The 27,483-nt window shown below is 38.5% G+C and overlaps 1 protein-coding gene across 1 annotated transcript in view; it reads left to right on the top strand.

Annotated features, from left to right (window-relative positions):
- The window catches only part of Atg4a (autophagy related 4A cysteine peptidase), a 56,532-nt gene that overhangs the window by 11,593 nt on the left and 17,456 nt on the right, over nucleotides 1-27,483 (top strand). Inside the window, exons 2-3 of the mRNA XM_026402653.2 lie at nucleotides 24,260-24,370; nucleotides 27,161-27,232. Of these exons, the coding sequence (XP_026258438.1) occupies nucleotides 24,260-24,370; nucleotides 27,161-27,232 (183 nt within the window). The remainder of the gene's footprint in view (nucleotides 1-24,259; nucleotides 24,371-27,160; nucleotides 27,233-27,483) is intronic.

The raw sequence follows: 27,483 nt of genomic DNA, 5'->3' as shown, positions 1-27,483 counted from the left end.
TCTCATTTAAGTAAGATAATATAGTATGTGTATGTGTATATTATAATTAGATAGATAGAGATATATCTTTCACGTCACTTCTACTCTTGGTTGTTGATAACAACACTACTATGAACATGGGCATCCAAGTATCATTTTGAGACCCAGATTTCAATACTTTTGGATATGTACCCCAAAGTGGGAATGCTGCACCACATGGTAGTTCTTTTTTTAATTTTTTTGAGGAAATTACATACTGTTTTCCATAGGGCTTGCATCATCTTACAATCCCATCAATATTGCATAGCATTTCAACTTCTCAACATCCTTTCCAACATTTCTTGTTTTCTATAGTCATCCTAAATGGATGTAGTATGATATCTGATTGAGGTTTTAATTTGTATTTCTCTGAATATTAGTGCTGTTGAACATCTTTTCAAATGCTTATTGGCCATTTTTATATCATTTTTGGATCAAAAAATCAGGCTATTGTGATTTTTTGTTGTTAAGCTGTAGGAGTACTTTATATATTCTGGATATTAACCCCTTATTGGATATATGATTTTCAAATATTTTCTCCCGTTTTTAGGTTACATTCTCACTCTGTTGATTGTATCCTTTGATGCACAAATGTTTTTAAATTTGATGTAGTCTCATTGCCTATTTTTATTTTTATTGCCTATGTTGATGTTATATCCAAGAAACCATTCCCAAATCCAATGTCATAAAGCTTTTCCTATGTGTTTTTTCCTAGGTATTTTATAGTTTTAGGTCTTATGTTTAAATCTTTAATTCATTTTGAGTTAATTTTTGCATATGGTATATTATCAGGATGCAACTTTAGACTTTTGCATGTGGATATCCAGAGTTCCAAAATCATCTCTTGAAGAGACTATCCTTCATCATTGAGTGGTTGGAACCCTTGCTGAAGATTATTTGGACATATATACTAGAATTCACTTCTAGACACCTTATTCTATTACATTGTTCTACTTGTCGGATGCCTTTATGCCAGTATCATACTGTTTTGACTACTTTAGCTTTGTAATATTTTTCAAAACCAGAACATTTGAGTCCTCTAACTTTCTTCTTCTTTTTAAAAATTGTTTTGGTTATTCGGGGTTCTTGGAGATTCCGTATGAATTTTAGAATGATTTTTTTTTTCTGTTTCTGCAAAAAAAGCCAAAACAGTAATTGGGATTTTGATAGGGACTGAATCTGTATATCACTTTAGGTAGTACGGACATTTTAACAATATTAAGTCTTCCAATCCATGAGTATGGGATGTCTTTTCATTTACTTTGTCTTCTTTAATTTCTTTTAGCAAGGATTTGTAGTTCTCATTGATATACTTCTATATAAAAATAAAAGTTGATTTTTATTTTTAAGAATAAAAATTCTTTGCTAAACCTTGCTTTTCCAATAATATCAAGGTATGTAACTGTGGATAGAACATCTTTCTTAAGTCCCACAATTTCTTTGCTGCTTGGAAAAATTACTGCTATGACAGAGGCTTTGCTCATTTAGTCTATTGAAGCTTTGGCTGGCTCCTTTATACTATAGTAGAATGGGACCAGGGTCTTTATCTCATCTTTTTCTTTATTCACTTTCATGAAATTTCCCTAAGTACTAGTTGTCTTCAGTGATTCTGAACCTGAGGCTTTGGAAGGATTGCCTAATTGTGGCAACCAAGAAAGCTAGCACTAACCAATGGATGGAGAGACTCAAACCCAGCAAGCCCCAAGCTTTGCTTTTTTTAGGAAGCTTTCGGGACTATGCTTATTACCCACATTCATATTCTTAATCTGGTTTTCTACAATACTTGTCTCTACGGTATAACCCAGTACTCTTCTTGTCTTACCAACTACAGTAGGATCTCTATAACCTGACTGTTTCTGGGAAAAGGGAATTTTTTCCCAGATGGCTTTCCCCCCACCATTTTTTTTTCCAAATGACTCATGATTTTCTCAATCTAACCATCATGAGATTTTAACTTTTTAACTATTCTAAATGGAGTTCTCCAAAAGACACTGTATTCCCCTGACTTCTTATATAGAATAGATGCATCATAATTTCATTTGAGTGGGTTAAAGGTCATTATTAACTACTAGTTGTTATCCTATAAAAACCATGATATTTTAAGGCATATTGAAATGTTTTTTTTTTCCTAATGTTTGCCCCTGTAGTAAATGGTCCCACATCTTTAAGGCTGTGTGTGTATTTGTGTATGTGTGTATGTGAAAATGTGTGAGTCCTTTTAGATTTTCATGATTTTCTGTATCTTTCCTTGTGATTTGACCCTTCTTGCTGATGTCAAACTACTTTTGTAAAAGTGGTCTCCACTCTGCAGCTAGGTGGGCTCAACAAAGCCTTCTAGATTGGACTTAACAGCTGAAGGGATCAAGGATCCTGAAAGGTTCGGAATTTACCTTCTCTATCCCATTTTGTTTATCTGCATGTTTGCTCTAGTTTGGAGAGCTTTATTGTTGGACTAAGAACTGAAACTCCAGGAACAGGAGCCACTAGGGCCCTTGAAACCAGATCACCCTAATTTTTTCTTCTTTCAAGCTCCTTTCACATTACCAGGCTCTCCAATTGGGGTTTGCCTATTGGGGCCCTAGAAAGAACAGTTGGTGACAGGAAGTGTTTTGAGTAACTCTAGCCTATATCTCTTCCTCTCATCAGAGACACAAACTTCAAAAGTGCACAGGAAAATGCACTTTCCATTTGGACCTCTTGCAAAGAGTATTTGGGGTGCTAACAAAGAGTTCAGAGTGAGGAATATTATTAAAATTCATTATAGAAGCTGGGGCTATGGCTTAGCAGTAGTGCACTGGCCTGCATCTATAAGGCACTGAGTTCAATTCTCAGCATTGCATATAAATAAATAAAATGAAGATCTATCAACAACTAAAAAAATTTAAAAAATTCATTATAGTGGTCATGATGTATGGCAGAGGGTAGGAATGGAAGCAGCTTTCAGAATAAATTATTTTGATATTCAGAATGCAGGGGTACTTTGGCACTATGTGTACTGCTTGGCTGTTGCAGAAGCAATTCAAAGTTCTCAGTGTATCATCTGAATACAGTGGATGTTTCATGGCTGAAGAGTCATCTAAAACTCATAACTAGGAATATCAAGGAAGGAGACTATTAATTGTACTTCACTTTATACATCTATTTTCAGTACTTGTTGTAATGGAATTGTTTCAACTTCTCAGAGATATTAGAATGCAAGTATAGTTGCTGATCCTGACTCTCCAGTGAAATGTAAGATATGTGAAACTGGAGTACAAGCTTTGAAATGTAAGTACATTTTCTATTGGCCACACCCAGACACAAGCTCTTATTAAACACTTAGTTCAGGACATATTAACATTTCTTTAAAGTTTACAAAGCACTTTCATATCAATTTTCTCATTTGATCCTCACTTTAGGCCCATGGAGAAAGTATTATATTCATGAGGATAGGTAATATTAGAGAGCTTGCAAGACTGGCCCAAGGTGACTTGACCATAAAAGGCAGAGCAGAAATAGAACCTTGCTCTCCTAATTCATAGGCCAGCATTCTATGCAGTCTGTCTTGCAATACATACTTTATTGCAATAAGATTTGAAGAATGAATTTGTTAAAAGGTAAGCTTGAGTACATGAAAATTTTAAAGAGTTTATTTGGGCAGATAGGGATTCTTATATTGGGTGACACCAAACCTTAAGTAGTTTGGCTCTGCAGAGGGGGCATGAAGGGAAAACTTTTATAAGGTACTTGAAGAAGTAAGGCAAAGAAAATATTTTATTGGTTAAAATAGAAAGTCCCAAGAGATTAGATAGTTTCTAATTGTTGAATTCTTTTATTAGAGGTTATTTGGTGGTTTTCAATTGGTTAAAGTTCAGTTTCATTTTCCTGTCTATAGAGAGTTTGATATTGGTTTGGTTAAGTAAGAACTGGGGGACTGGAGTCACCTTAGCCCAGTGGTCTTCCTTTTTATGTAAAAAATTCAAATTCAGTATATTTCCCTGATGAAGATCAGCAAATGCTACTGAAGGAGAGAACAATTAATAATTTTGCAAATTCATAATCAAAGTGAGTCTGTAAATATACCTAATATTTTTAATACTATAAATTTAAAAAATCTAATAAATTAGCCTTATAGATAATATCTGAAGTCTTTAACTGTTTTCATTTACATTTTGTATTTTTTAAAACATTTTTGGTACTAGGGATTTAACCCAGGGGTGCTTTATCATTGGACTACATTCCCAACCCTCTTTATTTTTTGAGACAAAGTCTCACTAAGTTGCTGAGGGCCTCACAAATTCACTGAGGTTGGCCTCAATCTTGTGATCCTCCTGTCTGAGCCTCACAAATTGCTGGAATTACACTCCCAAATTGCTGGGATTACAGGTGTGTCCAACTGTGCCCAGATTTTCATTTAGATTTAATGTGTGTGTGTGTGTGTGTGTGTGTGTGTGTGTGTAGGGGGGTATTTCTACTCTGATATTGTGAAAGAGCATATTATTTTAGCATAATTTTGATCTCTATTGCCAGTCTATACCATACATAAATCTAATATAGAAACTTACCTTTTTCTTTTTTTTCTTTAATAAAGGTATACTTATAGGTAGTAGATCGCACAAATATTAAGTGTACACTTCAATGAAATTTTATGCATGTGTGAACTCCACCCAGGTCAAGATATAGACATTTCCAGCCCCTCATAATTTTCTCTTGCCTCCTTCTGGTTAATAACCTTTCCCAAGATTAACAAGTATTCTGAGCACTGTCATCATAAGTCAGTTTTGTCTGATTTCAAACTTTAAAATGTCCCTATTGATGAATTTGGGTTGTTTCTAGGTTTTGAATATTATGAATACAGCTACTATGAACATTTTTTATCATAGTTTTAGTAGATATAAACACTCATTTAAAAAATATAAACCTTGGAGTAGAATCACTAGGGTAGGTATAATTTAAAAATAAAAAAAACATTTTTAACTTAGAAAAGTCTTAATGAAGGAACTAGTGTGTGAGCAGCTCATAAGGAAACACTTTATGAAGAGTCACAGTTGAAGATGAAAATGGGCCTACATTTGTTTAGCAGGTCAAGATTCCTTGCCTGTCACAAATTAGAGAATAATTTTGCTTTTATTATTTGGTTGGGTCTTTCATGGGTAGTTATTATTTTCCTGGTATCTGATATATACGGTGAACATCAGGGATAAGGAGCCATTTAATTGTGAGCTCTATCTTTTTTGGATGGGGTCAAATTGTCTTTTCTTGGGTAACATGGCTCAAATGGTCTTAAAACAACATAGGAAAATCAAGTTTGCTTTACAGAAATTTGCCTTAGGACTAACTTGGAATACATCTTTTGTTTTGAAAGTGAAGGTACATATGTAATGTTATGGAATCCCCAAGCTGAACTCTAGCAGTGTAATTTTACATGACTTAGAAGGTAAAGAATTTTTAAACATCATATGTCTGTTGGTGATGTTTACTAATGAAGTGTGATGTTGAAAGAGTATGGGGAAAATTCCTGTGGTCTGGGAAGAGGGTGAGGTGGTTGTAAACTAAGGAGAAAACTGGGAAAGTGCTCAAAATTAAGAGTACACTTTCTGGAAAGGGCTCTGTGGTGGTTTAATCCTTAACATGCTGCCAGAGACTGGCATTAACCACTTCCTCAACAAAAATAGTCACTTTTGGTCTTTTTTTTAAAACAGAATTTAATAATGAATGGCAAAATATAGTTAAAACCATGAGAATTTGTTTTATAGGCATTGACTTGCTGTGTCTCTTGTGTTCTTCAAATGCACCTAGGCTAAATTCTGGAGGTCTTAAACACCCTTTAGGGGCTCCATGAAACCTAAGCTAAGTACAGAATCCTTACCAAGGCCACCACAGCCAGCATCTCTTGGCCTCTCCAGTCTCAACCCTTGCCAGTCCCCACACAGCACCACCACTATACAGTCTCTCAGATCTCAGCATTTTGATAAAGGTTTTCTCTGCCTGGATTATCATTTACAGGTCTGATTTGTTTAATTCTCACTCATTCTTTAAGTCTGAGTGTTAGTTTAACCTTTCTTTCCAAAGCTTCTTCTTTGCCCCAGATTGGCTTAGGTGACTCTTCTTGTGTTCCCTTATCCTCCTATGTAGATGCTTGCCATACTGTATCAAAATGAACTCTTCCCTTCTCTCCCTCCCTCTTCTAATTAGACTCAGAATTGTTAAAATATGTTGGTATCCACAGGGCCTAATGCATTGCTGGTCACATGGTAGGCACTCAGTAAAGGATTGTTACATTGATATTTGGATAGACGTATCAATCAACTTTTAGAGTTTTCCAACAAGCCCTTTCATTCAATAAACATTTGATTGGCCTTAGGGAATGAATTATTGCAAGGTACATGATCAGAGATGTAGGGGATACAGAGATGATCACTACCTGCACTGAGACTTTAAGGAGTTCATTTTAATAGCAGAGAGATGACACATAGGCAAACAACAATGACCTAAAATACAAAGGGCTCAGTGCTGTAAATAAGATATAAATAAAGGACTCTGGAAGTTTAGAAGAAACTGTTCCCAACTTCTTGTTGGAAAAATTGAGTAGAGTTGATCAAGAAAGTAGCATTGGAGATAGGGCTCAAGGGCAAGTAGGACAGAAATGAGCAAAGATAAGAACATCCAGTGTATCATGTGGTTTAATTTGGCTGAAAAGAGTAGATACCATAAAGGAATAATAAGCAGTAGGAAACAACTGGAAATGTAAGAAGTGGCACTATTGGAGAGGCCCTTAAATGCCAAGTTGATGAGTTTGTGTTTAATTTCTATCAGTCTTGGAAGACCATGGCAGATTTTCAGTGGTTTAATGATTCTAGCAGAGAGATTCCTTAAAATTAATCTGGCAATGGCGTATCTTGGTGTCTTCTTAGTAAATCATCATTAAGTAATTAGTTGGTAAGCTGACAGTTTTACTGAACAGCTTTATGAAAAACTTTGAAGTCTAGCTCCTTGAACTTTTTATGCCAATTTTTCTCACTGGAAATCTAGATGAGGTAATAGATCATATGACCAATTAGCTCTGAGAAATGAAAATTGAAATTGACAAAGAAAAGAAACACTACCAAGACAGAAATGCCTCATAAAAATGCATAGACATATAAAGTGTTGTTTGCTTAGGAACCTTGTCCAAAACATTGCCTTTAGCTGTCTGGAAAAATATGGACATGGTATATGAATTTTACTGTTAATATTTATTCCTTTGGGGATGGTTTTAGGTCATTTCCAGTTAAATATAACTGCATTGTTCTATCCTCAGACTGTCTACTCTTGCTCTTCTCTATAAACAGTGGGTGCTGTGCTGCATTGTCAGTTTGTTCCATGGTAAGTTATAAAGAACCATAGCATCTGGTTTTTTTTTGTTTGTTTGTTTTTTGTGTTTTTTTTGCTACTTTAGGCTGGGCCTTCAACACTCTAGTCCTGAATTATTACAGCAACATTCTTATTGGTCTTCTTGTCTTCAGTGCTTTGAATCAAACTTTTTTTTATAGCATCAATATATAGCAGGAAGAAGACTTAATGGAGAATGAGATTAATTCTGTTTGAATCCTGGTTATACTGCTCACTAGCTATATGACATTGGGCAGTCTTATTACCTCTTCTGAGACCCTGTTCCCTAAACTCTACAATGGAGTAATAGTCCTTGCCTTGCCCATCCCAAGGGACTGGCTCTAGGATCATGTGAAAGTGCTCCGAAAACTGTGAATGTTCTTACAGAGAGTTGGACTCTACTGACTTTATACACTCCATAACCCATTGCCATGCTGCTTCTCTAATCTCATTTCTCAATATTCCCCAGAACTACCCCCATCTTCATACACATATACTTATAATATTGGTTTCCCTCATCTGGAATATTCTCCATTCTGTGTCTGCTCATCAAAACCAAGCAATAAAGACCAAATCCTAACTTCTTGAAATATTACCTGATGACTCCAAATGCTTGTTCATTTCCCCTTTTCTGAAATTTGACAGCACTTAGTTATTGTCAATATTTGCCTGTACATTGCCTTTTATTATTCTTTCTTTTACATAAGGCTCATATGTTTAACTATACTATGATTTTATGATGCTTTGCTGGCTTACTTTATATTTAGAAAATGTTTATGAGGATGTTTCATAGAACCAAATTCAACATAAGTAATTGTTGGTTCATTTATTTAGAAATTCACATAGAAACTCTCTTGAGAGAGATAAGTTAACCCATTCTCTCTCTCTCTCTCTCTCTCTCTCTCTCTCTCTCTCTCTCTCTCTCCCTCTCCCCCCTCCCTCCCTCTCCCCCTCCCTCCCTCTCCTCCCTCCCTCCCTCTCCTCCCCTCTTTGTACTAGGGATTGATCCTAAGGGTGCATAACCACATCGCCAGCCCTATTCAATTTTTAAAAATTTTATGACACAGTTTCACTAGGTTGCTTATAGCCTCACTAAGTTTCTTAGGCTGGCTTCAGACCTGCAATCCTCTTGTCTCAGCCTCCTGAGCTGCTGGGATTACAAGCATGTGCCACCACACCAGGCTCATCTTTCCTTTTCAGGATTTGAAGGACTCTGCCTAAGAGCTCACTGTCACCACTTCCTATAGAACCATAGAAAAGTCCTTAGAATAGAACTATCTAAATGGAACTTTCTGTGACAGTGGAAATGTACTCTAACTATGCTGTACAATATGATAGCCACTAACAACATGGGGCTTTTGTGTGCTTGAATGGTGGCTAGTGCTATGAAGGACTAAATATATATATATATTGTACTGGAGATTGAACCCAGGGCCTTGTACAACACATGCTTTTACATGGAGCTACTCCCCCAGCCCTTGAATTTGCTTTAATTGTAATTTTAAAACTGCATGTAGGGCTGGGGATGTGGCTCAAGCGGTAGTGTGCTCGCCTGGCATGAGTGTGGCCCGGGTTCGATCCTCAGCACCACATACAAATGAAGATGTTGTGTCCACCGAAAACTAAAAAATAAATATTAAAAATTCTCTCTCTCTCTCTCCCCATCTCTCTCTCTCTCTCTTAAAAAAACTGCATGTAGCTAGCAGCTACTATATTAAACAGTACAGGTCTGGACTAGCGGCTTTTTAACTTTTTTGATCACAAAAACACAATGAAAAATACTTTTACATCACAACCTGGTCTATATATAGACAAACAAGCTTCATGAAGCAATACTTATCATTATTATATATAATATGCTCTAATGTTTTGTTCTTGTTCTATTCAATTTCATTTTATTTATTTTTTATTTTTTATTTTGCAGAATCACATGGGTTACACACTCACATTTTTACATAATGGCATATTAGTGACTGTTGTATTCTGCTACCTTTCCTATCCCCTACTATCCCCACTCTCCTCCCCTCCCATCATCCCTCTCTACCTCATCTGCTGTTATTCAATTCTCTCCTTTGTTTTCCCCCCTTTCCCCTCACAATCTCTTCTATGTAATTTTGTGCAACATTGAGGGTCTCCTCCATTTCCCTATGCTTTCCCTTCTCTCTCCCTTTCTCTCCCCCCACTCGTCTTTGTTTAATGTTAATCTTGTCCTCATGCTCTTCCTCCCTGTTCTGTTCTTAGTTGCTCTCTTTATATCAAAGAAGACATTTGACATTTGTTTTTTAAGGATTGGCTAGCTTCGCTTAGCATAATCTGCTCTAATGCCAGCCATTTCCCTGCAAATTCTATGATTTTGTCATTTTTTAGTGCTGCGTAGTACTCCATTGTGTATAGATGCCACCTTTTTTTATCCATTCATCTATTGATGGGCATCTAGGTTGGTTCCACAGTCTAGCTATTGTGAATTGTGCCGCTATGATCATGGATGTGGCAGTGTCCCTATAGTACGCTCTTTTAAGATCCTCAGGGAATAGTCCGAGGAGGGCGATAGCTGGGTCAAATGGTGGTTCCATTCCCAACTTTCCCAGGTATCTCCATACTGCTTTCCAAATTGGCCTTACCAATTTGCAGTCCCACCAGCAGTGTACAAGAGTACCCTTTCCCCACATCCTCTCCAGCACTTGTTGTTGTTTGACTTCATAATGGCTGCCAATCTTACTGGAGTGAGATGGTATCTTAGGGTGGTTTTGATTTGCATTTCTCTGACTGCTGGCGATGGTGAGCATTTTTTCATGTACTTGTTGATTGATTGTATGTCCTCCTCTGAGAAGTGTCTGTTCAGGTCCTTGGCCCATTTGTTGATTGGGTTATTTGTTGTCTTATTGTCTAAGTTTTTGAGTTCTTTGTATACTCTGGATATTAGGGCTCTATCTGAAGTGTGAGGGGTAAAAATTTGTTCCCAGGATATAGGCTCTCTATTTACCTCTATTATTGTTTCTCTTGCTGAGAAAAAACTTTTTAGTTTAAGTAAGTCCCATTTATTTATTCTTGTTATTAACTCTTGGGCTATGGGCGTCCTATTAAGGAATTTCGAGCCCGACCCCACAGTATGTAGATTGTAGCCAACTTTTTCTTCTATCAGACGCAGTGTCTCTGATTTGATATCTAGCTCCTTGATCCATTTTGAGTTAACTTTTGTGCATGGCGAGAGAAAGGGATTCAGTTTCATTTTGTTGCATATGGATTTCCAATTTTCCCAGCACCATTTGTTGAAGATGCTATCCTTCCTCCACTGCATGTTTTTAGCCCCTTTATCAAATATAAGAAAGTTGTAATTTTGTGGATTGGTTTCTGTGTCCTCTATTCTGTACCATTGGTCCACCCGCCTGTTTTGGTACCAATACCATGCTGTTTTGTTACTATTGCTCTGTAGTACAGTTTGAACTCTGGTATCCCTATACCTCCAGATTCACACTTCCTGCTTAGAATTGCTTTTGCTATTCTGGGTCTTTTGTTTTTCCATAAGAATTTCATGATTGCTTTATCTATTTCTACAAGAAATGCCTTTGGGATTTTGATTGGCATCGCATTAAACCTGTAGAGAACTTTGGGTAATATCGCCATTTTGATGATGTTAATTCTGCCTATCCATGAACAGGGTACATTTTTCCATCTTCTAAGATCTTCTTCTATCTCTCTCTTTAGGGTTCCGTAGTTTTCATTGTATAAATCTTTCACCTCTTTTGTTAGGTTGATTCGCAAGTATTTTTTTTTTCTTTGAGGATATTGTGAATGGAGTGGTTTCCTCATTTCCATTTCAGAAGTTTTGTTGTTGATATACAGGAATGCCTTTGATTTATGCGTGTTGATTTTATATCCTGCCACTTTGCTGAATTCATTTATTAACTCTAGCAGTTTCTTTGTAGACCCTTTTGGGTCTGTTAAATATATTATCATTTCATCCGCAAATAGCAATAATTTAAGTTCTTCTTTTTCTATTTTTATGCCTTTAATTTCTTTTGTCTGTCTAATTGCTCTGGCTAGTGTTTCAAGAACTAAATTGAATAGAAGTGGTGATAGAGGGCATCCCTGTCTTGTTCCAGATTTTAGAGGGAATGCCTTCAGTTTTTCTCCATTTAGGATGATGCTAGCCTGAGGTTTAGCATATATAGCCTTTACAATGTTGAGGTAAGTTCCTGTTATCCCTAGTTTTTCTAGTGTTTTGAACATAAAGGGATGCTGTAGTTTGTCAAATGCTTTTTCTGCATCTATCGAGATGATCATATGGTTCTTGTCTTTAAGTCTATTGATGTGGTGAATAGTATTTATTGATTTCCGTATATTGAACCAGCCTTGCATCCCAGGGATGAATCATACTTGATCATGGTGCACAATTTTTTTGATATGCTTTTGTATTCGATTCACCAGGATTTTATTGAGAATTTTTGCATCCAAGTTCATTAGAGATATTGGTCTATAGTTTTCTTTCTTTGAAGTGTCTTTGTCTGGTTTCGGGATCAGGGTGATGTTGGCCTCATAGAATAAATTTGGAAGAGCTCCTTCTTTTTCTATTTCTTAAAATAGCTTGAAAAGTATTGGTATTAATTCTTCTTTGAAGGTTTTGTAAAACTCCACTCTATACCCATCCGGTCCAGGGCTTTTCTTGGTTGGTAGTCTTTTGATGGCTTCTTCAATTTCTTCCTTTGTTATTGGTCTGTTTAAATTGTGTGTGTCTTCCTGACTCAATCTGGGCAGATTGTATGACTTAAGAAATTTATCGATATCTTCACTATCTTCTATTTTATTGGAATATAGGGTTTCAAAATACTTTCTAATTATCTTCTGTATTTCTGTAGTGTCCGTTGTGATATTGCCTTTTTCATCCCCTATGTTAGTAATTTGTGTTCTCTCTTCTTCTCTTTGTTAGCATGGCTAAGGGCCTGTCGATCTTATTTATTTTTTCAAAGAACCAACTTTTAGTTTTTTCAATTTTTTCAATTTTTTTTGTTTCAATTTCATTGATTTCTGCTCTAATTTTAATTATTTCTTGTCTCCTACTATATTTGCTGTTGTTTTGCTCTTCCTTTTCTAGGTTTTTGAGGTATAGTGTGAGTTCATTTATTTGTTGGTTTTTTTTTTTGAGGAAAGAACTCCAAGAAATGAATTTCCCTCTTAAAACTGCTTTCATTGTGTCCCATGGATTCCTGTATGTTGTGTCTGTATTATCATTTGTCTCTAAGAATTTTTTTATCTCCTCCTTTATGTCTTCTGTAACCCATTGATCATTCAGTAACATATTGTTCATTTTCCATGTGATGTAGGATTTTTCCTTCCTTCTTTTATCATTGATTTCCAGTTTCATTCCATTATGATCAGATATGGTACATGGTATTATCTCCATGCCTTTATATTTACTAAGAGTTGCCCTATGGCATAATATATGGTCTATCTTTGATTAGGATCCATGTGCTGCTGAGAAGAACGTGTATCCACTTGATGATGGTTGATATATTCTATATATGTCGGTTAAGTCTAGGTTATTGATTGTGCTATTGAGTTCAAAAGTTTCTTTATTCAGCTTTTGTCTAGAGGATCTGTCTAATGGTGAGAGCGGTGTGTTGAAGTCATCCATAATTATTGTGTTGTAGTCTATTTGACTCTTGAACTTGAGGAGAGTTTGTTTTATGAAGGTTGCAGCTCCATTGTTTGGTGCATACACATTGATAATTGTTATGTCTTGTTGGTGGATGGTTCCTTTTAACAGTATACAGTGTCCTTCTTTATCACTTTTGATTAACTTAGGTTTGAAGTTGATTTTATTCGATATGAGTATGGCCACTCCTGCTTGCTTCTGAGGGCCATGTGAGTGGCATGATTTTTCCCAACCTTTTACCTTTAGCCTGTGTATGTCTTTTCCTATCATATGAGTCTCCTGAAGGCAGCATATTGTTGGATTTGTTTTTTTGATCCAGGTTACTAGCCTATGTCTCTTGATTGGTGAGTTTAGGCCATTAACATTTAAGGTTACAATTGAAATATGATTTGTACTTCCAGTCATGTTTATTTATTTATTTATTTATTTTAGTTTGGCTAGTTTTTACTTTTTGGTTATTTTCCTCCCCCTTTACTGAGATACCTCCTGCTGTTAGTTTTGGGCACTATTTTTCAATTCCTCTTCTTGTAGTATTTTGCTCAAAATGCTTTGCAGTGCTGGTTTTCTGGCTGCGAATTCTTTTAGCTTTTGTTTATCGTGAAAGATTTTAATTTCATTGTCAAATCTGAAGCTTAATTTTGCTGGATACAGTTTTCTTGGTTGGAATCTATTATTTTTCAGCGTTTGAAATACGTTGTTCCAGGATCTTCTCGCTTTCAAAGTCTGTGATGAAAAATCAGTCGTTAACCTAATTGGTTCACCCCTGAATGTAATCTGCCTCCTTTCTCTTGTAGCTTTTAATATTCTCTCCTTGTTTTGTGTGTTGGCTATCTTCATAATTATATGTCTTGGAGTTGGTCTATTACGGTTTTGAATGTTTGGGGTCCTGTAGGCTTCCAGGATTTGGCAATCCATTCCATCTTTCATCTCTGGGAAGTTTTCTAGAATTATTTCATTTAATAGGTTGTCCATTCCTTTGGTTTGATTCTCTATGCCTTCTTCTATCCCGATGACTCTCAAATTTGTTTTTTTTTGACATCCCATATCTCTTGAATAGATTGCTCATGGGATTTAAGCATCTTTTCTGTGTTGACTATATTCTTTTCAAGTTGATAAACTTTGTCTTCATTATCTGATGTTCTGACTTCTACTTGATCTAGTCTATTTGTAATATTCTTGTTTGAGTTTTTAATTTGGTTTATAGTTTCCTGCATTTCTAGGATTACTGTTTGATTTTTTTTAAGATCTCTATCTCCTGGTAAAGCTCATTCTTTGCCATTTGAATTTGTTTGTTTAATTCATTTTCAAAGTATACTTTTATTGCTTGGACTTGCTATCTCATGTCTTCTCTAATATTCCTTTCCATCTGAGTTAGGTATGCCTTGAGTTCTTTCCCTAACCCTGTTTCTGATGCATCTAGGTCCTCCTGTAGATTTAAGTTGTCCTGCATTGTTTGTACTCCTTTTTTTCGTTGTTTTATCATGATGTTCTTGCTACTTTCCAGCTCTATTTGATTGCTGTGTTTCTGTTCTTTTTTATAAATTTGTTTTGGTTTTTTATATCTCTGTTGTCTCTCCTTTGTGTTGGTAGACTATGCCTGCTAAAGTGGATTCCGCTGGGAAGGAATTCCTACGGCCGAGCTCCAGTGGCGTCACCTCTCTGCTGTGACGGGCCCCAGGCTCCTTGCCGGGGTGTCTGAATGGGGGGGTGGGACTGGACTGTCTCTGGTTGGTTGCAGCTCCCGGACGCCGGCGGCTGGGCGGTCTCCAGCCGCCCAGTCACGCTGGCAGCCAGTGGGGGATCAGTCGCAGGCGGGCGGGTAGACTCCAGCCGCCCAGTCGCGCGGGCAGCCGGCGGGTGATCGGTCGCTAGCGGTGTGCGGTCTCCAGCCGCCCAGTCGCAGCGGCAACAGGCTGGCTGTCGCTGGTGGGTGGGCGATCTCTAGCTGCTCAGTCTTGCGGCCTGCGGGCAGGTGGTCTCCAGCTGCCCAGTTGTGCGGGCAGCTGGCGGGTGATCGGTCGCCGGTGGGTGTGCGGTCTTCAGCCACTCAGTCGCAGGGGCAATGGGCCGGCTGTCGCTGGTCTGCGGGCAATCTCTAGCTGCCCAGTCGCAGGGGCAATGGGCCGGCTGTCGCTGGTCTGCGGGCAATCTCTAGCTGCCCAGTCGCAGGGGCAATGGGCCGGCTGTCGCTGGTCTGCGGGCAATCTCTAGCTGCCCAGTCACGAGGTCGGTCGCCGGCGGGGGGCGGACTACAGTCGTGCGGGCAGCGGGTGGAGTTTCGCCGGTGGGCCTACATTCTCCAGCTGCCCAGTCGCGAGGGCCTGGCCTCTAGACCCCTGGTTTCTCCTGCTAGTCCTGGTTTCTCCTGCTAGACCAGATTCCCCCTGAGTGATGCCTCTGGGCAGTTCAAACTGTACTCTGGGCCTGCCGTTTGTTGTGCGTGGAGGGTGGCTATTGAGAACCCTGGCACTCTATTGTTTTGATTTTTTCTGCTTGCCCCTCCCCCTGCGCTGGCAATACGGTTTCGTTTTCCCCGCTTATGGGAGGGGGAGTTGAAGGTCGGTTGTCTCTAGGTTTCCCCAGGTCTTTATGCAGGCTTGCTCTGATAATCCCTCCCCCGGAGAGCCTAGGAGAGATTTTATGCAAATTCTCCACTGTATGGGAGATGAGCTGAGTAACACGCACCTGTTTTATTGTTGCAATCCGTCGGAGAGTGGCGGTGGTTACTTCAGCTCTCCAAGATGGTGGCCGCTGGTTTCTTTGGTGGAGTTTCCGTTGTGGGGGATAGAACTGTCCCGCTTCCTTCCACCGTCTGAAATCCCGAACTCAGCTGGGGCTCCGTGAGTGCTCAGGCGGCAGGATTCCACAGAATCTGCAGCAACATTTCTCCCTGCTTGCTGGTCGCTTCTCGGTAGCTCCCCGCCGTCTGTACCTGCAGGGCGGGCCGCGCGGATCAGTCAGTCCGGATCTCCGGTCGCACAGTTGGCTCCTGTATGAGACTCAATTACCGGACCTCGGTGCTGGAAATCCTTCCTCTAGGTTTTGGTGCACCCCCATTTTGCTGTAAGTTCCTAACAAGATAGTTTTTTGTCGTTCTAACTTGTTATTCACCCATGCAGTGGCACGGTACACGGGGTGTGATGCACTCTATTCGCGGCCATCTTCGGCAATGTCTCAATTTCATTTTATTAAATGCTGACTGCAATACACTATGTAGATTACACAACCTACTAATGAATTATGATCTGCTGTTTGAAGAGCATGCAGCACATTATTATAGATGGAGAGTCTGAGGCCCAAGGAAGTATAATAGGTTCTCCAAGATCACATAGCAAGTTAACTGGCAGGCTGAGACTAGAACTTATATTTTGGAGTTCCTAGCATAGAGCAATTTCCAACAGGAGTGGAAGGTGTTTCCTTTTCTTTCTTTTCCTTACCATACTGGGTGTTAGAGAAAAACAGTTGATACACTCTTCACTGAGACTAAATATTGTCAGTTTCTTGATTCCTCCATGAGCCATGAGTTCACTATTGAGTATCAGTGCTTTTTAGTTTTGTTTCAGTATCCAAAATCAAAGATACAATACCATGGAGGCTAATTTTCAACCCACTCATTGAGTTGGTAATGGCACTAATGTGAAACTGTCCTCCTTGGGGATACAACTATGTTTTCCATCAATCACTCAGTGACAAGAGAGTAGCAGGTTCAGGTTGAATTTGTTGATAAAAAGTCAAGATGATTCTCACTTCAATTGTGGAAGAGGTTCCTCAAGTCTTCTTAAATTGTATAGCCAATCAAATAGTTTTCCCCATCCGTACACCTAGTGTACTACCCTCTCTGTATGCCTTATCAACAAAGATGGTAGCAGCAACTTTTTTTAATCAGAGGAATTTAATTCTCCTCTCAAATCTAATCTCTCTCACTTTTTCTTTGAAAAGTACATCTCTAAAAAAAGTAGTTATCAAAAGCAAAATGAGTCACCAATTTGGAGATGCTATGGTTGATGTGTCATACATTTCTGACCAGTTTGTTCATGGAAGTCCATTTCCCCATGGATATTTCCAAGTGCATTTCTCAGTCAGTAGACAGCAGGCAGCAATTTGTCTCTAAGTGAAAACAATAACAGCAGCAACAACAAAAATACAATTGACAAGGCAACAAGATTTTCAAAAGCATCGCTTTGAAGAAAGCACAGAAATAGCTCAGTTTTACATTACATTTGTCAGTGGGCTAAGCATTGCTTACATCAGTGGGATAAATTGACCGAGACTTCTGAGAAATATCATATTTTATGGAGCCAAGTTATCTACAGTCCAATTAATTTTTCTAACTGAAAGCCAAAGGGTGCTAAGTATACTGGTAATTTCTTATTTGTCCTGAAATTTATCAGGTATAGCTTCCTCTGCTCAACCACTGCCTGCATTCATCATGTTAAACAGAATCTCTTAAATTCCTCTCTACTTGAATGATACTCTTTGGTTAATAATCCCTAGTGTGGTTGTTGGGCATGGTGACATATGCCTATAATCCAAGTTCTTGGGGAGGGTGAGGCAGGAGGATTACAAGTTCAAGGCAAGCCTCAGCAATTTAGCAAAACTTTAAACAACTTAACAAGAGCCTGACTTAAAATTTAAAAAAAAAATTACATTGAAACTTGGTCTATATGTACAGGGGATGTGGCTATGTATACTGGGTAAGTGGCTCTGTGACAAAGTACCCTTGGGTTCAATCCCCAGTACAAAAAATTATTTCCTAATATAAGTCTAAAAACACTGTTCTATTAGAGAATCAGAATTTATACTAGTCTGTAGAGAAACCATTCGTGTCTTCTGTGTTATTTGACAATCTAGCATTGCAGGGGCTTGGCTTGCTAGGTAAATTCAAGGAAATTTGCAATTTTGAGTAGGAAAAATCCACTTGAAAGGCTAAGAATTGTCATTTAATCTTCTATTTTCTCAATTCTTGGTTGTCAGAAAGGTAGGACATAGGAAGGAAGATGAATGAAATGGGGCGGGGCCTATGCACCGATGAGCAGAGGCTGAGAAAGAACAGGGCAGTAGGTGAACCCTGGAGGAAGGGGATGAAGGCACATTCTAGGCTGTGCCAGAGTTTTGGCCTACTGGATTTTCTTGTGCCTTCTTAAGCCCTGCTAACCAATCTGCCATCCACCGATGCTTCTCTTCAAAATCACTGTGTAGGCCAACTTCCCTTTCACTTGTTTCCAAACCTCTCCACTCTTTGTTAACCAAATCCACCAGTCCAACATGTTCTGGATCAATCAAGCTTATTTTTCCTCTGCTTAACCCCATATTTTTTTCTGCCAACATCTCATCACTCACACATGAAAACTGCAAGTTATTTTTGACTTTCTCTCTCACTCTCCCGTGCCCCACTCCATACCTAAGCTGCTTGCCAAGTTCTTTTGGTGTTCCCTCAACCGGGAATTTCCTCCCTTCCCCCTTGCCATTTCTATTTTATTGCTAGCAAAGCTCAGCTCTGATGCTACCTTTTTTAAGTTGGGGAAAGCCTGTTTACTCCCAGTTGGAATTCTATTTTTCTTTTCCTCCCCCTGCCTTCCACATCACTTGTCTTTCACTTACCCATTGTTAGTTGTTTCTGGAACACTTTCCTACTAGATGAAATGCTTTTGGAGGATAGAGGCTGTATCTCATTTATGGTTTATTTTCCATGCTTAGCCTATAAGTAGGTACTTTGTAAAGTTTATGCAATGGAATATGAATGAATACTCAGCCATTACCATACATATTCATCCTTACAGATGTTTTCTTATGTTTTTGAAGATGTGACCTGACAGTATGTTAAATATGTATGTATTGCTGAGAAGGCTGTTTTGGAACCAGCAGTATCCTGGCAAAAGCTGTTAGAATGGGTGACCTACTGGGAAGTTAGCCCATATCTCAAGCCCCTCCTGCCCTTAGATTTTCTGATCTTTTTGATTCTACTTTAGAGAATTTGTGGTGTTTCTTTTTTTAGCACAAGCTTCACAGAATCTAAAAGCCTTGATGTACAAGTGTCTTTGTTAAGCTGTAACCAGAAAAAAACTGTTTTCAAAGCAATTTTCTCATTTACTTGCAATTTCCAAAATAACCCTTAGAAATGTAGTCAATCACTAGAAAAAGTAAGAAATCAGCAAAAATAGCAGAGCAAAGACCTCTGAAAATTGTCTTCATAATAGCAATGAAAAAACTGACAGCAATTGTCAGAATCAACTTTTTCAGAACTCTGGAAATGAACTAAAGGCTTGCAGCAATTCTGAGAATATTTATCCACGAAGACTGACCAAATGTTTGTAAGAGTAAACTTTGTGGTGTTTTCACTTGCCTTATTCCAAATTCTTGCTAATGTTGTTCTGCAGTAGCTTTCAAAATCAACAGAGTATCATCACAGGGAAATGCAGCACCCTAGCAGCCACCAAAAGAGAAAAGATGGGGTTGGAGTTCCTTTAAAGTTTCATTTCTAGAGAATTCTATCTGTCTGGTGGTAACCTGGAAGATGCTACTTATAAGACAGTATTTATTTGATCTGCCTTGAGGCGCAGAAACTCTTCTACCAGCATCTTAAAAAACAAACACCATTAAAGACAATCAATTAAATTCTAAGCTGCCTAAAGCAGTAGATAGTATTTCCAACTAACCGAAAAATATTAAAAGGAAAAACTGGGGAATAAGATTCTATGAAGCTGTAAAAAACAGGGGCATATTCTTAGGAATCTCAACTGAAGGGAAAGCAAGGAATAAGAGAAGGGTGAGTGAGAAATGAAAGAGACCAAGCGGAGATACACACAAGAGTTTATTTGTCAGAGCTGACAAATAAAGGCCATCTTTCTGTAGGAGAGAGAGGCAAAACAGGCTTGAGTTCTGGGAATTTTATGGGAGAGGCTCAGGAATCAGAGCGGGGTGAGAGGGTCCTAATGGTGATTAAGGGTTGGGTTGGTATGAGGGCCTTTCTCAGAAACACCCTTGGGCAGAAAGTGAAACTTTTTCCTTAAAATGTGGCTGTCACTTAAGATGGCCATCCAGATGCTAAGCAAGGACCTTATATCGACCACATGTGTTCATAAGGCTGTATGCATACCCAGAGCTGTGTGCTTGCTCAAAAAAGACCTGAATAGAACCTAAACACTCACTCTAGCTGATCTTGAGTTCTATGCTTGCCTGGCTGGGAGTTTAAGACATGCCTCAACATGTACATAGAGCCTTTTGACCAAGACTGGTAGACCTTTTTCTTTTAGTTGTAGATGGCCACAATTCTATTTATTTATTTATGTGATGCTGAGGATATAATCCAATCCAGTGCCTCCCACATGCTAGGCAAGTGTTCTACCACTGAGCTACAAACCCAGTCCTGACACTGGTAGACTTTTTGGTTTTAGGAGTTTAAGGAAAGCTTTGTGCTATTATTAACTGGCTGCTAAGCTAGCCCAACAGAACCTTCAATATAAAATTAAAGTAAAATGTAACAGGTTACAGCCTATTGTCCCTCAGGCCTTAGAGCAGTTATTTATTGGTCCACCAAGCTGCATATTCTCTGACTGTAGTGTCTCCACCTCTTTAAACAGGCTGACAGGCAGGGAACTGATATCAGGTCAGTATCTGGTTTGTTAACTTTTAAAGGCAAGACAAATGTAGTTTGTGAAATAATTTTTTATGAAAAGTATTGCTGTTAGTCACAAGTACTTTTGTTGGAAATTAGATTTTACTTCTACACCTCAAACACTTCCCAGATTTCTTTGTTATCTAAGTCCTTGTAGAGGACCTATTCTTTCTTCCCCAAATCCGCTTATATATAACTTCCCCATCACTGCTCTTTGCTTCTTCTGTTCTGTTAATGTCATTTTCTGTTATAGTTTTCATTTGTTCCATTCATGTAGCTTTGACTCAGGGCTGGCAATGGTTGGACACCCTGCATTCTGTCCATCTATCTTGTAGGAGTCAGAAGAATAGAGACTGTAATGACCTTCTTGCTAGCCTAGCTGGGCCTGGGAGGGTGTGAAGAGCCAGAGTCAAATTCTTTGGCTACCATTTTGCTCAGAGCCATCCCAAATGAAGCAGGGCAGTTGTCACAGACTTTAAAGGGCTGTACTAATTTGACCAGATAGCTGGGCAATGAGTCACTGGGACAGGGTTGGCCATAGAGAACTTTTTTTTTTTGGCCAGTACTAAAAAAAGACCTAAGGCTTATATGCATACATGCTGTACATTGATCCAATGCCACCCTTCCTCACTCCTTCCAGGGTGCAAGAGAGTGTGCCCTTTTCCCACAGTTCTCTCAAGCAACTAATTTTCTGATTTTTGTTTTCTTTCTAGGCTGTAGTGGGTGTTCATTTTCACCTGATTTCTCCTGCCTGTGAGGGATAGAGGGTGGAGTCCAGAGTTACACAGTGTGATTTACCCTGCCTCAGTCCACCACCTCCTGGGGATGGCCTGACCTGAATGATCATTTTTAGCCTGGTATTTCCTGAGTGTGGGCCAGAGGCTGAGGCCAGCAGCAGAGAGGCTAAGAGGGCACAGGTTCCCTGGCAGATTTGGTGGTGATGAGTTTTCACTGGGGAACAAAATGGTGGTTTGATTTCTAACTTCTTTAGGTTTGAAACCCTGCAGAGACTATAATCTTTAATAATTAAAACAAACTGAGGACAAAAGCTATTTAAATCTCTAAAAGATTGGAATTTGGTAATGTTTCAAGAAAGGAAGTACCCCAGGCTAGCTGTTTCTAAAAGTGCTTTACAGATTATAACTTCAATTTCCAATGGGGTATTTTGAGCAGATAAACCTGTTTTCCTGATCAGAATAGGCTTTCTTTATATTTAGGAACATTTATTTCTGTGAAGACAGCATGCTTCTGCCTTTGAAAACAAAATCAAAACAATTTGTCCTTTCAAATGAATTAAACAGATCTTACTATGCCATTTGCACAGGAAACTACATCCGTAGGACTCTTAGGGACTACTTGGGAGTGTCCCTGAAGCTACTTACATCTGCACAAAGGGACCTGTACTCTCTCTCTGAGCTCCCTGCCTCAATAAAACTCAGGAAGCTGCTGGGAGTGATGGTTTACACCTGTAATCTCAGTGGCTTGAGAGGCTGAAGCAGAAGGATCACGAGTTCAAAGCCAGCCTCAGCAATGGCAAGGCACTAAGCAACTCAGTGAGACCCCATCTCTAAATAAAATACAAAATAGGGCTGGGAATGTGGTTCAGTGGTTGAGTGCCCCTGAGTTTAATCCCTGGTACTGAAAGAAAAAAAAAAGTCAGGGAGCCTCCAAGAACCAAGGGAAGGTGTGTGTTGAGTGTCTTAGCTTTGAACTTGAAGTATATTTTCTTATACTAATAGCACTATAAAATATGCATATCCCATAAATTTATTTTTTCTGGTTACAAATTAAAATAGATTTTAGTGGACTGGCTTAGAAATTTATTTAGTATATAGAATATTATTTTCTTGGAAAATTACAAAGAATTTGGAGATAGCATCCCTTCATGTGTCTGTCTTGAGTTTTGTTTTGTTTTGCAGACCTGTTCTTCATGGGTAAATTTGAATTTTAACTTCTCTCATGTTACATGTCATAAGTTCTGAAAGTGTGGCCTATAAACTAATAAAGTTTAGTTTTATTTTATTTGGTTACTTTATCTTGAGAGATAACCATTGTGGTATAAAATAGGAAAAAACAGACTGTTTTTTGATACGCCCACATTCACCACTCAACACTTCTGATTGGTGTGTGGGGAGGTGTCCTCACATACCAAGAAATTCTCTAGCAGATACCAAGAAGACATCCCATAATTTAATTTAGTTCTGATGGTATCTACCTGGAGTCAGTGTTCCATAGATTAAAGGCACAGTGCCACAAAAACTGCTCCCAATTCTGATGCCAGTTACAAGTCCCATCCTAGGTTGTGACCTGTGCTCTTGACTGTCTGGGTCTTGGGGTTCCTACTACCCCTCCCTTGGGTTTGATAATGTGTGAAGATAGCTCACATAAATCAGGGAATCACTTTACTTATATTCATTTATTCATTATAAAGAATATTGGAAAGGATGCAGATGAATAGCCAGATAAAAGAGATGCAGAGGGCAAGAAAAGGGAGAAGAGGTATGGAGCTTCTCTGCTCTCTCCAGGAACACTAACCTTCCAGGCACCTGCACATGTTCAGCAACCCAAAAGCTCTCCCAACCCTAGAGTGCAGGGATTTTTATGGAGGCTTCATCATGTAGGTGTGGTGTGTTTAATTTAATTTAATTTAATTTAATTTTTTACTCAATCTCCAGCCTCTCTCTCCTTCCTTGAGGGTGGTGATGTGTTGAAGCTCTTAAGCTTCTAATTATTGCTTGGGTCTTTCTGGTCCCAAGCCCCCCTCGAAGAGCCCACCAAAGTCACCCTATTAGAATTTAAAAAAAAGAATGCTCCTATCACCCATGGAATTTTGAGGGATTAGAAGTTTTGTGTCTGGAACTGGGGTCAGAGACCAAGTATCAGAAGATGCACCTGGCATCCTCAGAATTCAAGAAATTACAAATGTTTTTAGGAGCTCTGTGCCAGAAAACAGGGACAGAGACTAAGTATATATTTCACATTATATCACAATATCACACTAGACATTGTGAATCCCAAGAACAAGTTATATTTATTTTTAGCCTCAAGAGTCTTCTTTGCAGAAGCCATATGTGAATAAAATGGGAAATAAAAATACTGTGAAAACATCTGGTCTTTCAGCTAAAATATTCCCATTTTTATAGTTATACAATCTTCCAGGGCTTATCATAGCTTCCTTTAAGCCACTGGCCACTAGAAACCTTACCATACAAATATTGTGATACCCCCTGTGATGTGAGTAGTAATGAGCTACACAGGTATTATTGCTTCACCTTGATACACTCCTGCTAGGAGAAGTTTGCTAAGTGGCTATTTACAAAGAAGTCCACATGGTGGACAAAAAAGTTTTAAAGCAACTGTGGCCAAAGATTTTAGAATTTTGTTTTAAATGGGATTGTGAGAAAGAAATGGTCAAAAAAAGGAGAGAGAGATGTAAAGAGAAAACTTTTCAACTAAAGGATTGTGAGGGCTTGTGTCTTTGTTTCTCAAGGGAAAAGATTTGCTTCTATTAGATTCAACTGATGACTCTTCAGTTTCAGAGCAAAGGTAATAATCAGCAAACCACTGAAGTAAGGACCTTTTATTAAATTTTGCTTGTGTTTCTTTCTTTCATTTTCTTTCAGTTTTGTCCAAGTGTGAAAACCAGATTACTATTTTCACTGACTACCTAGAAGAATTTCCAGATACAGATGAGCTGGTATGGATCTTGGGGAAGCAGCATCTCCTTAAAACAGGTAAGTTTTGGTAGCATTTGTCTGTGAGAAGCCAACTAAGGTGGGCACCTGAGGTTAAGGACCTATCCTTTTTTACTTCTTGAGTTGACAGAGCATTACCTTGATAAATGTTGATGTTGTTCTGAGGAGGATTTATCATGTAGAGAATGGAATTTAAGCCTCAGGCCCCTTGCTTACCTCACAGGCCCCTTCCAAGGCCCTTAGGCCCTAGCACTGTGTTCATAGGGGTATAGGTTTTATGCAATTTGTAAAAAAATTGTATTTTTGTTCTTTTCCTTAAAGGAGAACCCCAAATTATAGAAGTCTTGGGTTTCAAAAACACAGATCTAGTGGTATCACTAACCAGTATCTAGTCTTTGGTGACTAGGCTATATATTTCTCATTCATCTCACATCCTTATCTTTTTAGATGAAAACATCAGGGACTTCTAAACAAATCATGACTCTCAGAAATATGAGAATTCTTTTTTTTAAGAGAGAGAGAGAGAGAGAGAGAGAGAGAGAGAGAATTTTTTAATATTTATTTTTTAGTTTTTTCGGTGGACACAACATCTTTCTATGTGGTGCTGAGGATCGAACCTGGGCCGCACGCATGTAAGGCGAGCATGCTACCGCTTGAGCCACATCCCCAGCCCAAAATATGAGAATTCTTATGTTTTAGATCTTTTCTGACTAGAACACTGTCTCAGTTTATTCTGGTTTTGCATAGAACGTTTAGCCTCTGTAGTTAGATGGAAAGGGAACTTGAATTTCTCTTCCTTACCATCACATTCTTATAGATTGGGAAAGAACTTTTTGCCCTGAAACTGCTAACAACCCAGCACCCAGATAAATCCTGAGTTCAAAAGAGGTAGATCTGAGATTTTTATCATTCTAAGGAGAGAACTTCTTCGGAGGACCTTAGAATGAGGTAAGGAACAGGAAGAAGCTGATCAAAAGACAGGAGAGGAGGAAGGCCTTGCCCCTTCTCTTGAGTCTGGCTTCCTGGAGCTAGTAATTAGGATACTTTGCATGTTCAGATTATTCTCCTAATTCAGGTAATTCACTTTGTCTTTCTAGATCTTAACTTCCTTCCCTAGTATTTAAAATGAAGGGATTGGAGAGGACATTTTCTACTTCTGCTATCCATCATAGCAGGTATACCCAGGTTGCCAAATAGGCCCATATTCAAATAAAACGTTGGGAAATGTCTTTCAAAGTGAAAGTATCGTTAAAATGTCTGCACAACCTTCCACCATAAAGCCAAGCTAGAAGGCATAGGGACTGCTGAGGCAAGAGCAAGTGGGGTCAGTGTTTGAGAGGCAGGTATAATAACAGCTAACATTTGGCACTGGCTTACTGCATACCAGGCACCATCTAAGCACTTTACCTATATTATCTTGTTGAATACTCACAATTCAACAAAATATTATAATTCTCCCCATTTTATAGATGAGGAAATGGAAACTCATAAAGGTTAAGTAACAAGGCCACATAGCTGATAAGCAGCAGAATCAGGGTTTAAACCCAGCTAGAGTATGACTCCAGAAATCTTACTTTTTTTTAACGATTATACATCTGCATCACAAAATGTGGTAGGTACTGGGGGCATGAAGGGGAAGGAAAATCCAGAAAGCTCAACTTTCTGATTTGCTTAAAGGAAAGGAAGGAGAGAAAATAGAAAATATTTGCAAAAATTGAATTTCCTTTTTTTTTTCTGTACCAAGGATTGAACCACCAATACAGCAAATGTAAAGAGAAAACCTTTCAACTAAAGGATTGTGAGAGCTTGTGTCTTTGTTTCTCAAGGGAAAGGATTTGCTTCTATTAGATTCAAGCTGCTGACTTTTCAGTTTCAGGGCAAAGGTGTTCTCTATCACTGAGTTACATACCCAGCCCTTTTTATTTATTTTGACACAGGGTCTCCTAACTTGCTGAGGCTGGCCTCAAACTTGCAATCCTCTTGCTTCAACCTCCCAAGTAGATGGGATTACAGGCATATGCCACTGTGCCGGATTTTCTTCTAAAGTGCAACAACTGTATAAATTATATACAGAATGCAAATATGAATGTGCTGTTGAAAAGAGGGAGAGAGATGACTAAGAAACACAGAACCACATCTAAGTATAGGTGGAAATGAGGAAGCCATATCTATGGCCATGGAAGTAAATTCACATCATAAAATGCAAGAAAGCATGCTTTGAAAAGATACACAAAAACATTGGTGATGTTATATATTCATTTAGATTATGAATACCAGTTTCGGTAGGCACTACAGATAAATTTCTCACACACTTAATTTGCTTAGCAGGGACAATTTCTTTTCTGTTAAATGAATGCACTTATACATGTACACGCACACACACACACAAACACATTCATATACAAACATACAATCCCTTAGTTTTAGGTAATAGATTGTGGGCACTGATGAGAGATCCATCCAACCACCATCATTCAGGCTGGGGATGATTGCCTTATTAGTGGACTATCTCAGATCCTAGCATTTCCTATTCATTGTCTTTTGGCCATGACCTCAGTATTAATACCTGGGAAGACTATGTAGCTGAATGAGGAAGAGACAGGAACTATGCAGTGTCATTGAATCAATTAGTAGAGTAGCTGTGGTGAGGAGAAATATTGAAATTATTTGACTAAAATGAGTTTGGGTTTCCTATTAATTTCCCTAGCCCCATAACAATGGAATTGAATAGTTATTTGAAAACAAGTTTTGCTTCTGGCTTAGAAGTCAAATGCAGACATTTTTAGATGGGATATGGTGATTTAATTTTAATTTCACATTTAATTACAGAAAAATCTAAGCTGTTGTCTGATATAAGTGCTCGTCTATGGTTTACATACAGAAGGAAATTTTCACCAATTGGTAGGTATACCATTTGTTATACTGTGCTTTCTTCCTTTTAGATAGCTTGTCTGAGGTTATCAGTGACTTCACAGAAACCTCAGAATTCACAGCTCACTATGGCAAATAATTTGATTTAGGGAGGTTGGAAGGTCTCACACTTCATCCAAATAGTTCATTGCTGAAATACCTCATCACATATGGTTCCACAGTGTTGACATGTTATGGCAGTATACTTTTGACCCTACTGCCAAGTGTTCTGGCACCAGATG

This window comes from Urocitellus parryii, chromosome X (genome assembly GCF_045843805.1).
Source record: "Urocitellus parryii isolate mUroPar1 chromosome X, mUroPar1.hap1, whole genome shotgun sequence".
Classification (NCBI taxonomy): Eukaryota; Metazoa; Chordata; class Mammalia; order Rodentia; family Sciuridae; genus Urocitellus; species Urocitellus parryii.
This window is presented reverse-complemented; position numbering and strand designations above follow the sequence as displayed.